At 38.6% G+C, this 10750-nt stretch overlaps 1 protein-coding gene across 2 annotated transcripts in view; it reads left to right on the forward strand.

The window, feature by feature from the left end:
- The window catches only part of TBC1D15 (TBC1 domain family member 15), a 91340-nt gene that overhangs the window by 25516 nt on the left and 55074 nt on the right, over positions 1-10750 (forward strand). For both annotated transcript variants that reach the window (XM_019514736.1, XM_019514737.1), the window contains exons 4-5: positions 7121-7259; positions 9380-9590. In XM_019514736.1, the coding sequence (XP_019370281.1) occupies positions 7121-7259; positions 9380-9590 (350 nt within the window). The remainder of the gene's footprint in view (positions 1-7120; positions 7260-9379; positions 9591-10750) is intronic.

Raw genomic sequence — 10750 nt, forward strand, 5'->3', positions numbered from 1 at the left:
GGCGGCTAGGAGCTGGAACCAACTTCCTAGGGAAGTGGTGCTGGCTCCTACCCTGGGGATCTTTAAGAAGAGGCTTGATGACCACCTGGCTGGACTCATTTGAGTCCAGTCTTTTCTCCCGCCCAGGCGGGGGGTCGGACTTGAAGATCTACAAGGTCCCTTCCGACCCTACTTCTATGATTCTATGAGAGAGAAGTAGGGAGGAAGGGACCTCCAGAGGTCATCAAGTTCAATCCCATGCCTCAGGAAGGATCGTGTCTAGCCAAACCATTCTATGCAATCCATAGTCTAAACTCTACATAAAACTGTGGTTAGTCCTGGTACACCACCAGACCTAACACTGGAACCTGCCACAGGGAAAGCAGGGGATTTGCAGCAGTATAACTGGAAATAAAATGTGTCTATCAATGGTAATGATTATTTGTATTCACTGTTGTGTCAAGGGGCCCTAATCCCGACTCTATTGTGTCAAAGGTTTCATCAGAGAGAGGTAGTTAGCTGTATTCTTAGTCTGAAGTCTAGCAGAAGACAAGGTAGATTTGCACCTTATCAGTTATCTAAATCAGATTCATAAGCTTTGTAGGCAGCAGTTTACTTCACCAAATGCAATGAAGGGATTGCAGGAAGTAAAGTTTATAATTAGAAAACAGAGATTAGAATACAAAGGGTAGGGAAGGGGAAGAAAAAAGGGGTGGGCACTATTAGGAGAGGCCAGGGGGGTAGAAGAGAAAAGCAAAGCTGTTAGCCCCCGATGGATGTAGGGGTTATAAAAGCTGATCCAGGTATGAGATAAGAATTAATAGGCTTTGTTTAGTTCGTACTTAACACAGTCCAGGCTCTGAAGGATTTCTTGTTTCACAGTTTCCCATTCAAGTTGACTTTTACAGTTTCTGTGTCTAAGTCAAGAACAGTTACTATGAGGTTGGTAATACACCATCCAGGGAGGTTGGGTTGTGTTCTGCACAGGTAGCCTGTATAGGTAGGAAGTCTGTTGCTGGAGAGAAGACATTTGTGCTTCGGTTGCTGTTTGTAAGCCAGGACAGGTTTGTCCCCAGTGGCTGCTTTGAGATGGTCGTTATTTTGCAGGAGGGGACTGGACCAGATAACAATGATTAGAATATCTGAGGAAGAGCTGGCGCTGCCCACCGTGTTCCATGGGTAGATCCAGGGGCATACACCCCCCGTGCCCTCCTGGGTTGTGTGCCTCCTCTTCCTGCACCCCTTGGATGAGCTGCTCAGGGCTCCATTCCCTGCCCCGCACCAGCTGTGTAGGGCCTGCTCCTGCCCCATTCCCTACCTCAGAGCTGCTGCAGCTGCCAGTGCTGCCCTGCGTGGAGAGGGAGCATATGCCCCCCTGATCTGTGTGTGGAGGAGGCAGCTGCCACTGTGGGCTGGGCTTTGGGCCCCGAACCCCACTGCATGTGACCCCCAGGCTTCCGCCCCTTCCCTCCCCAACCGACTGACCTGCTGGGCTGGGGGTGGGGGGCTAGGGGCGGGTTTGCGCATGTATGCAGGCAGCCCCTTCCCCCCACCCAGGATGGACCTGAAGAGGCTCTGAGATCCACCCACCGATCATGATGGTCCGGTTGGTGACCACTGTTTTTTAGACATGGGGTTAAAATAAACCCATTTTACAAAACATTTTAAATGATGATAGGCAAGGCAGTTTATATTTTAAAGTGTGCTGAGTTTATTGTGTTAAAACCTCTAGGCTTTAACTTGATTAGGTTAACAAATTCTAAAGCACACCTTGCCTTGTTTTGATTTAACTTTAGGAGGTGTTAGATTGAGTGTAGCTATTGTGATCTAATATTAACCCTTTAAAACTTGGCCTAAATCGTTTTCTACTCGTTTTCTTGAAGTTGTAGAAATTCCTCTGGGTGTACTGGTCAGGGATCTGTGCAGTCAGTATGTATGTAGATTTTGGAATAGTTTGGGAGAATCAGCAAATAAACAGTAGGCGTGTCTTAGTCTTAACTGTAATAGTGCTACCCTTCTTATTATCATAACCAGTATTTTGATCCACATCCTTGCAATCTGTTACTATAAAACATTATAAAATATTTTAATGTTTAAAATAGCATTAGTGTTATAGATGCCTAAATACTTCACCAACAAGCCTAGAAAGCCAGGAAACTGTGTTGACTGTTAAGATGAAATCAAAGGATATGAAAATATGAAGCCATGTGATTACAATCATCAAATAATTTTTAACTTTGTAAATACATTTTTAGCTATATTCTTGCAGTACTATCTTTTGAATCTGTTGATAATCCATTCAGAGTTCTGCTGTATCTTAATTTTCTTAAGGCAACAGCTGATTAAATTTAACAACTAATAAATTGTTTCACTGTTGCTACTTAAGTTCGGGAGGAACACCAAAACTGGTGAGACTCTTAATTATGGAAGTTATAAGCAGCAGCCAAAACGTAGGTTTGGATAGAATACTATAGATACCTTTATACTTGCAGCTAGAGAACTGGAAAGAGGAGAAAGAAAAAATGGCACCCTTTCACTGTATTGGTATAAATCCTTTTCATCATTTGTACATTTGTTCTGAGTTCTTACCTCAGTATTATTCCTTGACCTCACATTGGTGCACGTGGCAGACCTAAGAACAACAAAGAGGTTTCATTTATTTATTTAGGTATGTCATGAGAAAAAGAAAATCTAACAATTACATAGGTCTGCTACTAGATTGAGGTAGTAATATTGTAAATAACAAAACAGAAAATACACATTTTGCATCTGACAATGGTAGGATGGGTGGGATGATATCGTTATATGACTTGAGAAAAATGCAGTACTTCCCACTCTGTTAGTAATCAAGGAAGATGTTAATCAGCATGTATTAGAAAAACACTTTTTTCAAATTGGCAGTCACAAATAACTTACACCTAACAATCCGGAAAGCTGGCAGTGGAGAAGTCTCTCTCTCAATGTTCATTTTTTTTAATAAATCTTGAAATACTGGGGAAATTCCAGGAGACTGCTAACATTATTCTGCTTTGACCCTTGTTGCATGGGTCACTTAGCGTGTGATTTATTTAGATCCGTGTTCTCAACCCTTTTAAGGTCAGGGCACCCCAACATCCCTTCTTTTGAATGTGCTGGAACCCCTGGCTGAGAACCACTGTTAGTGCTGCTTCAGCTTATCTGAGTGCTTATTAGCTGTGTTCTTCTGCCTGGGAGGGCTGTGCAGCTGCCATGAAACTGTCCTGTGCTACAAAGGCAGCCTGGGAAGGTGTGCGCCATGCAGGTGTGTTCCTTCTGTATTAGGGCTTGATCAGCCTAAAGCAGGCAGGAGCTGCCTTGGTTTTTCAGTTCTTTTTGATCTGGCACCCCCAGCACTTCTCTTAGAATCAGAAATGGGAGGGACATTTCCACCTGTTCATGTTTCCAGGAGGATCATTGCGGACAGATGGACCAGAAAGAGCTGCAAGGTGCAAGACAGCTTTGCTGCTTGCTTTAGGCTGATTGGAGAGACCTACTATAGAGGGAATGCATGGGGCAATTTTACCTGGCCACTGCCCCCATCGCACCATAGGGTGCTGCAGCACACTAGTTGAGAACCGTCATTTAGATCGTGGTAAGTATTACCATGGTGTAATTAAACGTTAGAACATATTCTGAGTAATCGTATGATTTCAGCCTTCTCTGGACAGGGTTGTAGCCAGCTGTGCAGCCTGTTCCACTCAACGCTGACTCTGGCACTGGGTGCTGCGGCTCATACAGCTGCCTGTGAGGATGTGCAGTCCCCGTGCCCAGAGCCCATGCCTTCCCTGCTGTATGCTCAGTACTGCTCATCCTGGGAGTGCCTGTCCTGGCTCACTAGGGTGAGCCAGGTGTCTGCTTTTGGTGGTGGGTGGAGGGGAGGTGTGGAGAGCCAAACGTGGGAGAGGGTGATGTGTCTCTGCCATTGGCAGAGTCTGAGATGGTTGGCAGAGTCAGCCTATTGGTTCCAGCCCCGACACCAGATGGGAGTCTTGATCCAGCTCTAGTACAGTGCTGGATCTGGGACTGATAATGACTGGAATCTCAAACTGTATTATCTCCATGGAGCAGTCCAGTGACAACTGAAAACATATTACTTAATTCAATCTGGAGATATGATTTTTCACAGGAGGAGTAACTTTTGCTATGGTGCGCTTGGCAGTTAACATGTGTTTTACTGCTTGAATATGCAGATGCTTAAGTTCTAAGTGCAGGTAACACATCCTAAGTTTTATGTGTGACATGGCAGATAGAAGAGTCAGGAATGATGACCTGAGTAAGTATAGGCTTTTGAGCTAGGCAAAATATTGGAAATTTGATACAATATTCAACTGATAATATTAGAAGGCAGAGAGAGAATTAATATTAATCAACTTCATTTTATAACACATAGCCCTTGTTTAAAAAAAACCAAAACAAACCTCTGATGTTATCCTTCACAATTATAAATTTGATTAATTAAAGGGCACTGTTAGGTAATAGATGTCTTGATTTAGAATTACAGGACTTCCTGTTTTTTAAACATTAGCACCACATAATATCACTACAGCATTTGTTAAATAAACTGTTCTTAATAAGATAACTGACTTGTTGCAAAAATAGTGGGTAATTACCATTAAATGTGGTGTTTCAAGTAGTTTTTGTACCAGACCTGATACTATTCGACACTCATTAATTTTCTTGAACAAGTAAATATAGAATTTGTATGGCATGAAAGCTGGTAAATAAGCACAGAATGTAAAATGTGTTTGTAATATTGGGGGTCTGTCTCCTAGAAAGCAGTGACTCAAAAGAATGTAAGGGTTGTAGTGGACGAGCAAGTGAACAAAAAAGGCTAATGTAGCCTTTGGAAAAGAACCACAAAAATGTATTTGAAGTTGGAGAAAATGTATTCTAGTGAGAAATTGAAAGAACTCAGTTTGTTTAGAGTATCAGAATAAAGACTGAAGGGTGACTTGATGATGATGTATGGAACACCTTCACAGAGTGTTCTGTGCACTAAAAGTCTGCTTAATTCAGCAAAGCAAGGCAGGACAAGAATCCGTTGCTAGAAGCTGAAGCTATCCAAATTCAAATTGGAGGTGATATATTAATATTCAGCCTCAAGGATATTAACCAATTTTCTCCATGTCCTTTACCTTTTTAAGTCAGATGTTAGTGGGGAGGAGGGAGACTGAACAAATTAGGTCAGGGTTTGAAAGCAGATTAGCTGCATTGTATCATATAGATGTAACCTGGTGTCTTACTGGAAGATAAACACAAGATAATAGCCTTAATGTAGAGTTAGCTGGGTGAAATTTAAAGGCCTGTGATATTATCAGGCAAGATGATCCAGTGGTCCTTTCTGACCTTAAGATCTGTGAATTGAAGGGAGGGCTTAGTGGCTCTGTGACATCTGGAAAGTTTGGAACCCTGTTCATATCTACTATGTGTGTATTTAAAACCCATTAAATAAGTATAAACTGACAACAGTTATTGTTTCATTTTTATATTTTTCAAAAAAAGGAAACTAAATGTATATAATTATCCCATGTAACCAATATTTACAGTTTTTGTCAAACAGGCAGTTTAAACCCATTGCTAAAAGCACATAGTTATTTACAGAGCTACCAGCTTGCAAGAAAGCAAAAGGTTAAAATGTTTTTAAATACTGAACATGTTTAACATGGAAACGAGTAACAGAGTACGTACAGAATCTCACCCATTTTTTTCTTTATCTATAGATACATTAATTTTATATTTGTATATTATTCATTTATATTATAAATATAAAACACCAGTGCACACATGCATGTGCAGAAATTATTATATTTACTTTCCTTTTTTGAAAAATCCCAGAGATGAAATAGTGACTATTGTCAGCATAAACTTTTTTTCAATGGATTTTAAAGGCCGAAAACTATGGATAACTTGCAATATGGTTATATGTGTTTCTGGGATTCTGTACTTCTCTTGTTACTAATTTCCATGTTAAACATGCTTATTATATAAAAAACCTTAACTTTTTGTTTTCTGGTAAATTAGTAGCACTGGAACCATGTGCATTTAGCAATGAGTTGTTTAAAATGCCTTTTTGACAAAATCTGTAAATGTTAGTCACATGGCATAACTGAGGGCTTAATTTAGTCTGAGGAGCCTTTACTTGTGATGATGAGCAAGAAGATAAACCTAACTGTAAAATGGGGATAATAACTCTTATCTCTTTAGTAAAGTGCATTGTATTCTATGGAAAAAATGCTAGGTATTATAAGAACTAGGTATTATAACTAGTAATGTTTACTTTATAAGTTTATAGGGTATAACTGCCCTCCCATTTAAAGAAGACTCTATGAGCATTTTTACACATGCATGCATCACAGCGCTGGTCACTTTGGAAAGTGCCCAGCGCTGCGACACATGCAGTTGTATAAGCAGCAGAATGCGCGTCAGCACTGAGAAGATGGCAGCAGCATACTTTTGAACTAAAATACCTCAGAGGTGCTTTAGTTCAAAAGTGAATTGCTGCCATTTTCTGTGCGCAGATAGAATCTAAAATATACCAAAGGTTTTTTACTAGACTTTCTATAAAAAGTCTCTTGTCAGAAAAAACTTTATTACTGTCATCTCTTTTCCATCCTTGTATAATTGTTGACATGGAATCTCTGAAAATTTAGGAATATGTTTTTATTTGTTTAATTTGGCCCTGTTGAAATGTATCCTTTTTATTGACTTGGCCATACTGCAGAAATGGCCCAAGTGATATTACAGTTTAGTGTAAGATGTTATATTTGTCATCTTTGAAAGATGATAATTTCTATGGAATAGAAAGGATTCTTTAAAATTACACTTTGTTCTTAACGCATCTCTAGTTGGACAAATTCAGGATTGGTTGGGTGACTGTAATTGTCTTTCCCTTATTTCAGTATTAGGGTTTCTTTTTATCGTAACACAAAGTTTCTTGTTTCCCCCCCCCATGCTTGTTAAATTTAGTGTTTGAGGATTTTCACACACACACGCCATGGTATGATTTCAGCCTTAATTTTAATTTATTGAAAGTAGGAGTTTTGTTTGTTTTAGGATGGAAATGACTGTGAATAATCATTACTATTTTCTCTCTTGGTGGCTTCTTTAAATTTTTGGTTTTTAGGATTCCAGTTCTGTTGTGGAATGGACTCAGACTCCTAAAGAAAAATCTCTCCGAGGGTCAGAACATCAGAATAGTTATGAAGCAGAATGGGACATGGTCAACACAGTCTCTTTTAAAAAGAAGCCACACTCTAATGGAGGTATCTAAAAAATAACATTTCTGGAATATTTAAAATGACACACTTGTTTTAGTAAGTTGCTGTCAGAGGACACATAAAGGTTTCTATCAGGAGTTAAAAAGCTGAGGTGATTTCCAGTACAACAGCGATTTGCGTTTTCTCAGTTGAAATTTCTCTGTACCCCAAAAGCAGTTTGCTGCTCTAAATTACTCTCAGTTTCTAATTAAGAGACTTTTGTCCAACCAGGGTTTTAAATGCCTATCCTATTGCTTTATCAGTAAGATTAGCAGTGTTTATATGCATTGGACTTTTTTAAAAACATTTTTAAGTGACATAAAATTTGAACAATAAAGTTAGAGAATGAGAAAATATAATGCTTTGTTACTCGAATGCTTTTTTACTACTAGAACAGCAGGGGGAGATAGTGTATACTGCTATATAATAATTGAGAGCTTGCACAGCCAAAGATCAATATCCAGAAAATCAGCCTTTTCTTACCACCTAACACTTAGATTTTGGGAAAATACATACTGGAACATTTTAAAGAAATAAATGTCTTGGAGATGCCATTTTTTTGTAGATAGAATATATCTGTTTTCTGACTGCTCTTTCATGGTTCCCCCTGTACACATCTGAACACCATTATATCTCTGATTTTTTTTACATGTTTCAAGTTCCTTTTTTCTTGCTCTGGAAGCTCACTCCCCAATTTTATACTCTGTGTCTTGCCCTGTATTAGACTGTAGTCCTGTAACTAGGGATGCTTTTATTTGGCTCCCTGTCAAAGATGTTTTAAATGGGGCTATGGATTCACTTGCATATAACTAAATGCAGGATTGGGACTTGAGGTAGCTAGGTTTTTGAGTTCTAATATAAGATTGGAGTCTTGATTGGAGCTTTTAGGTGCTATGATAATATAAGTAGAGTCAGGGTATCCTACCATTTTGTGTTTACAGTGGCTTACTGCTCCATCACTTATTGTTTGTATTAATTTTTGGAAGATTCCAGTTGTGAAGTACAGCAGCATTAGGGAATCAGTCTTGTCATTAAAGTACATACTGTGATTGGCTTTTATAATCAAGTGCCATTCTTTGATGGACTGCGGAGGGTTATCTTGAGTAGGATTGGCTTTCTTTTAGCTTGACAAAAAAGATAGCCCCTTCTTCAAATGTTCTGGGAACTATGAGCTCCAGCACTGTATAGCTTGAAGTCTTCTGCTTGTGGAAGCACAAGATACCTTATTTGTACATGATCCCTGCACAAGGAGGAAAAAAAAGAGGAATCCTCTTTTCTGGTCTTGGGTACTCATGTCAAATAGTGGGTACTTTTCAAATATTTTTTGGAATGCATGGTATTGTATTTTCTTGCATGTGACACATCCCAAAATATAATACTCACCTTGTTTTTTTTGAAAGGCAGAATGAAGAAAAAAATTATTTTTCCAGAGTTATGGCTGCATAGAGCAGAGACAGAACCTAATCTTCATCTGATTCGCCCTCCTTTTCCTGCTTAGGCTGTGAAATAGGAGGAGAAAAACCAGGAGCAGCTAGGAGGCAGCAAAATTGCTTTAAGAAAGGTTAGCTCATTTAGTGGAACATCAAGAGCATTAAAAAGAGGAGAGGTTGTTGCCACTTGTAGAGTTAAGTCATTTGACTCCTCCAGCTGCCTGGATATTAATAATGCAGCTGCTGTACTGTGGAACAGGAGTCAAAGCAGGGTGTTTCTGTCCCAGTCAGAAAATCAGCTTCCTCACTTAATACATGCACCCCAACCTGGGGGGTGGAATTTTTATGCAAGAAAATGCTGTATATGCATTTTAAGTGCATGATACCACCTAGCTAACTGGATGGTGGGATACAATAGTTGTAGCTGGGATTTGACAGTAATTAAATTTGTGCTTGCTGGACAAATTGCATAAGGAATCAGCATAATTTTAGGAAAATGGAACCTGAGTTAACACTAATCATTTAGATACTACTAGGAAAAAGGCATAGTAAAAACTGAAGGATTTAGTCTGGGAAGGATCACACTATACTACGATTTTTGATGCTAGCATTAATTTTGTACAAATCGTGCTGTGGAGGGTAGGTGTAGCTTTTTACTCTTCACGCCAAAATAAAGTACATCTTTTGTTTTTAAAGATGCTACAGTTCATGCAAATGGAGAAAGCAAGTGGTCATTCCTGTTCAGTTTGACAGATCTAAAGTCAGTCAAGCAAAATAAAGAAGGCATGGGATGGTCTTATTTGGTGTTCTGTTTAAAGGATGACATCATACTCCCAGCTCTTCACTTCCATCATGGAGATAGCAAACTGTTGATTAAATGCCTTGAAAAATATGTGGTGCTGTGTGAGTAAGTATCAAAGAATTCTGTTTGAAATCTGAAATATTGCCACAATTTTGAATTCTGGTTGCAAGTTTTCCAATTTGAAAACATTTGGTTTTAAAAATTTAACTCTGATTTAACACAAGGATATAATCCTTTCCCTTTATTATTGTCTTACTATTTTGTTAACTTCAGCCATTTCTAACAATTGTTTCAGTAAATTATGCCCTTTCTTTGCAAGGCTTGAAATACTAAAATTATGTTGGATTCAGCCATTAATTGGAAAGAATTGTGATGATTTCACAGTACATCAGTAGTACCTTGTAGTGGTTATAAAGATGAGGAGATAAGATGACCAGGGTTCTTTTGTTGGTGAATATTACCAGACTGTGTTACTTTGAGCTTTGCCTCTCTAGACAAGTTTTCTCACCTGTAAAATAGGGGAAGTAATAATAACTTACCTGTGTAATGCACTTTGAGGTCCTCAAATGACTATGTGCAAAGTAATTATTAACGTTGACATAAATGAGTCAAGGACTTAAATAAATATAGCTCTGTCATTCAGATCTATTTATATATAAATGTTTCCTCCAAAAAGATCTTCAGAATTCTAAAGCTTGCTTTTTCATCTCAAATTTAACTTTTCAGCATTCAGTTTAATACATATATTGTACATACAGCCAAGAAAATTGAACATGGATTCTTTTGTTGTCCTTGGTCTGGAACATTATCTGTTCCTGTAACCCAGAACTGACAGATCTGATGTAAATCCTGAACTTTGATATTGCTTCTGCTATGATATCTCTTCTGATAGTATGTTATGCTTTATTATTTGACTTGCTTTTTTGCTAAAAAAAATGACAATGTAGACAAAACCCCAAGACAAACAAACACAACCCCACTGGGCTGCTTGTTTTCTCCTGGTCTTTTTGTCTGGTAGAAGCAAACATTTTTTCCATTTTTCTCGTTTATTTATCCTTCTGTCTCATGGCTAGTGAAACTAGTTTTTAGACTGTATACTGAACTGGTTCGTCTTAATCCTCCAGTAGCTGTTGTTTGGCATTTTAATTATTTGCTGTGTGATTGAGGGAGAGAGATAAATATATAGATATATGTATATACATACATGCACACACTTTTTTTTTTTTTTTGGTCATTGGCTAAGAGATTATTGTTCTAGGTTGGTG

Source organism: Gavialis gangeticus, unplaced genomic scaffold (genome assembly GCF_001723915.1).
Source record: "Gavialis gangeticus isolate Ggan-Ray unplaced genomic scaffold, GavGan_comp1, whole genome shotgun sequence".
Lineage (NCBI taxonomy): Eukaryota > Metazoa > Chordata > Crocodylia > Gavialidae > Gavialis > Gavialis gangeticus.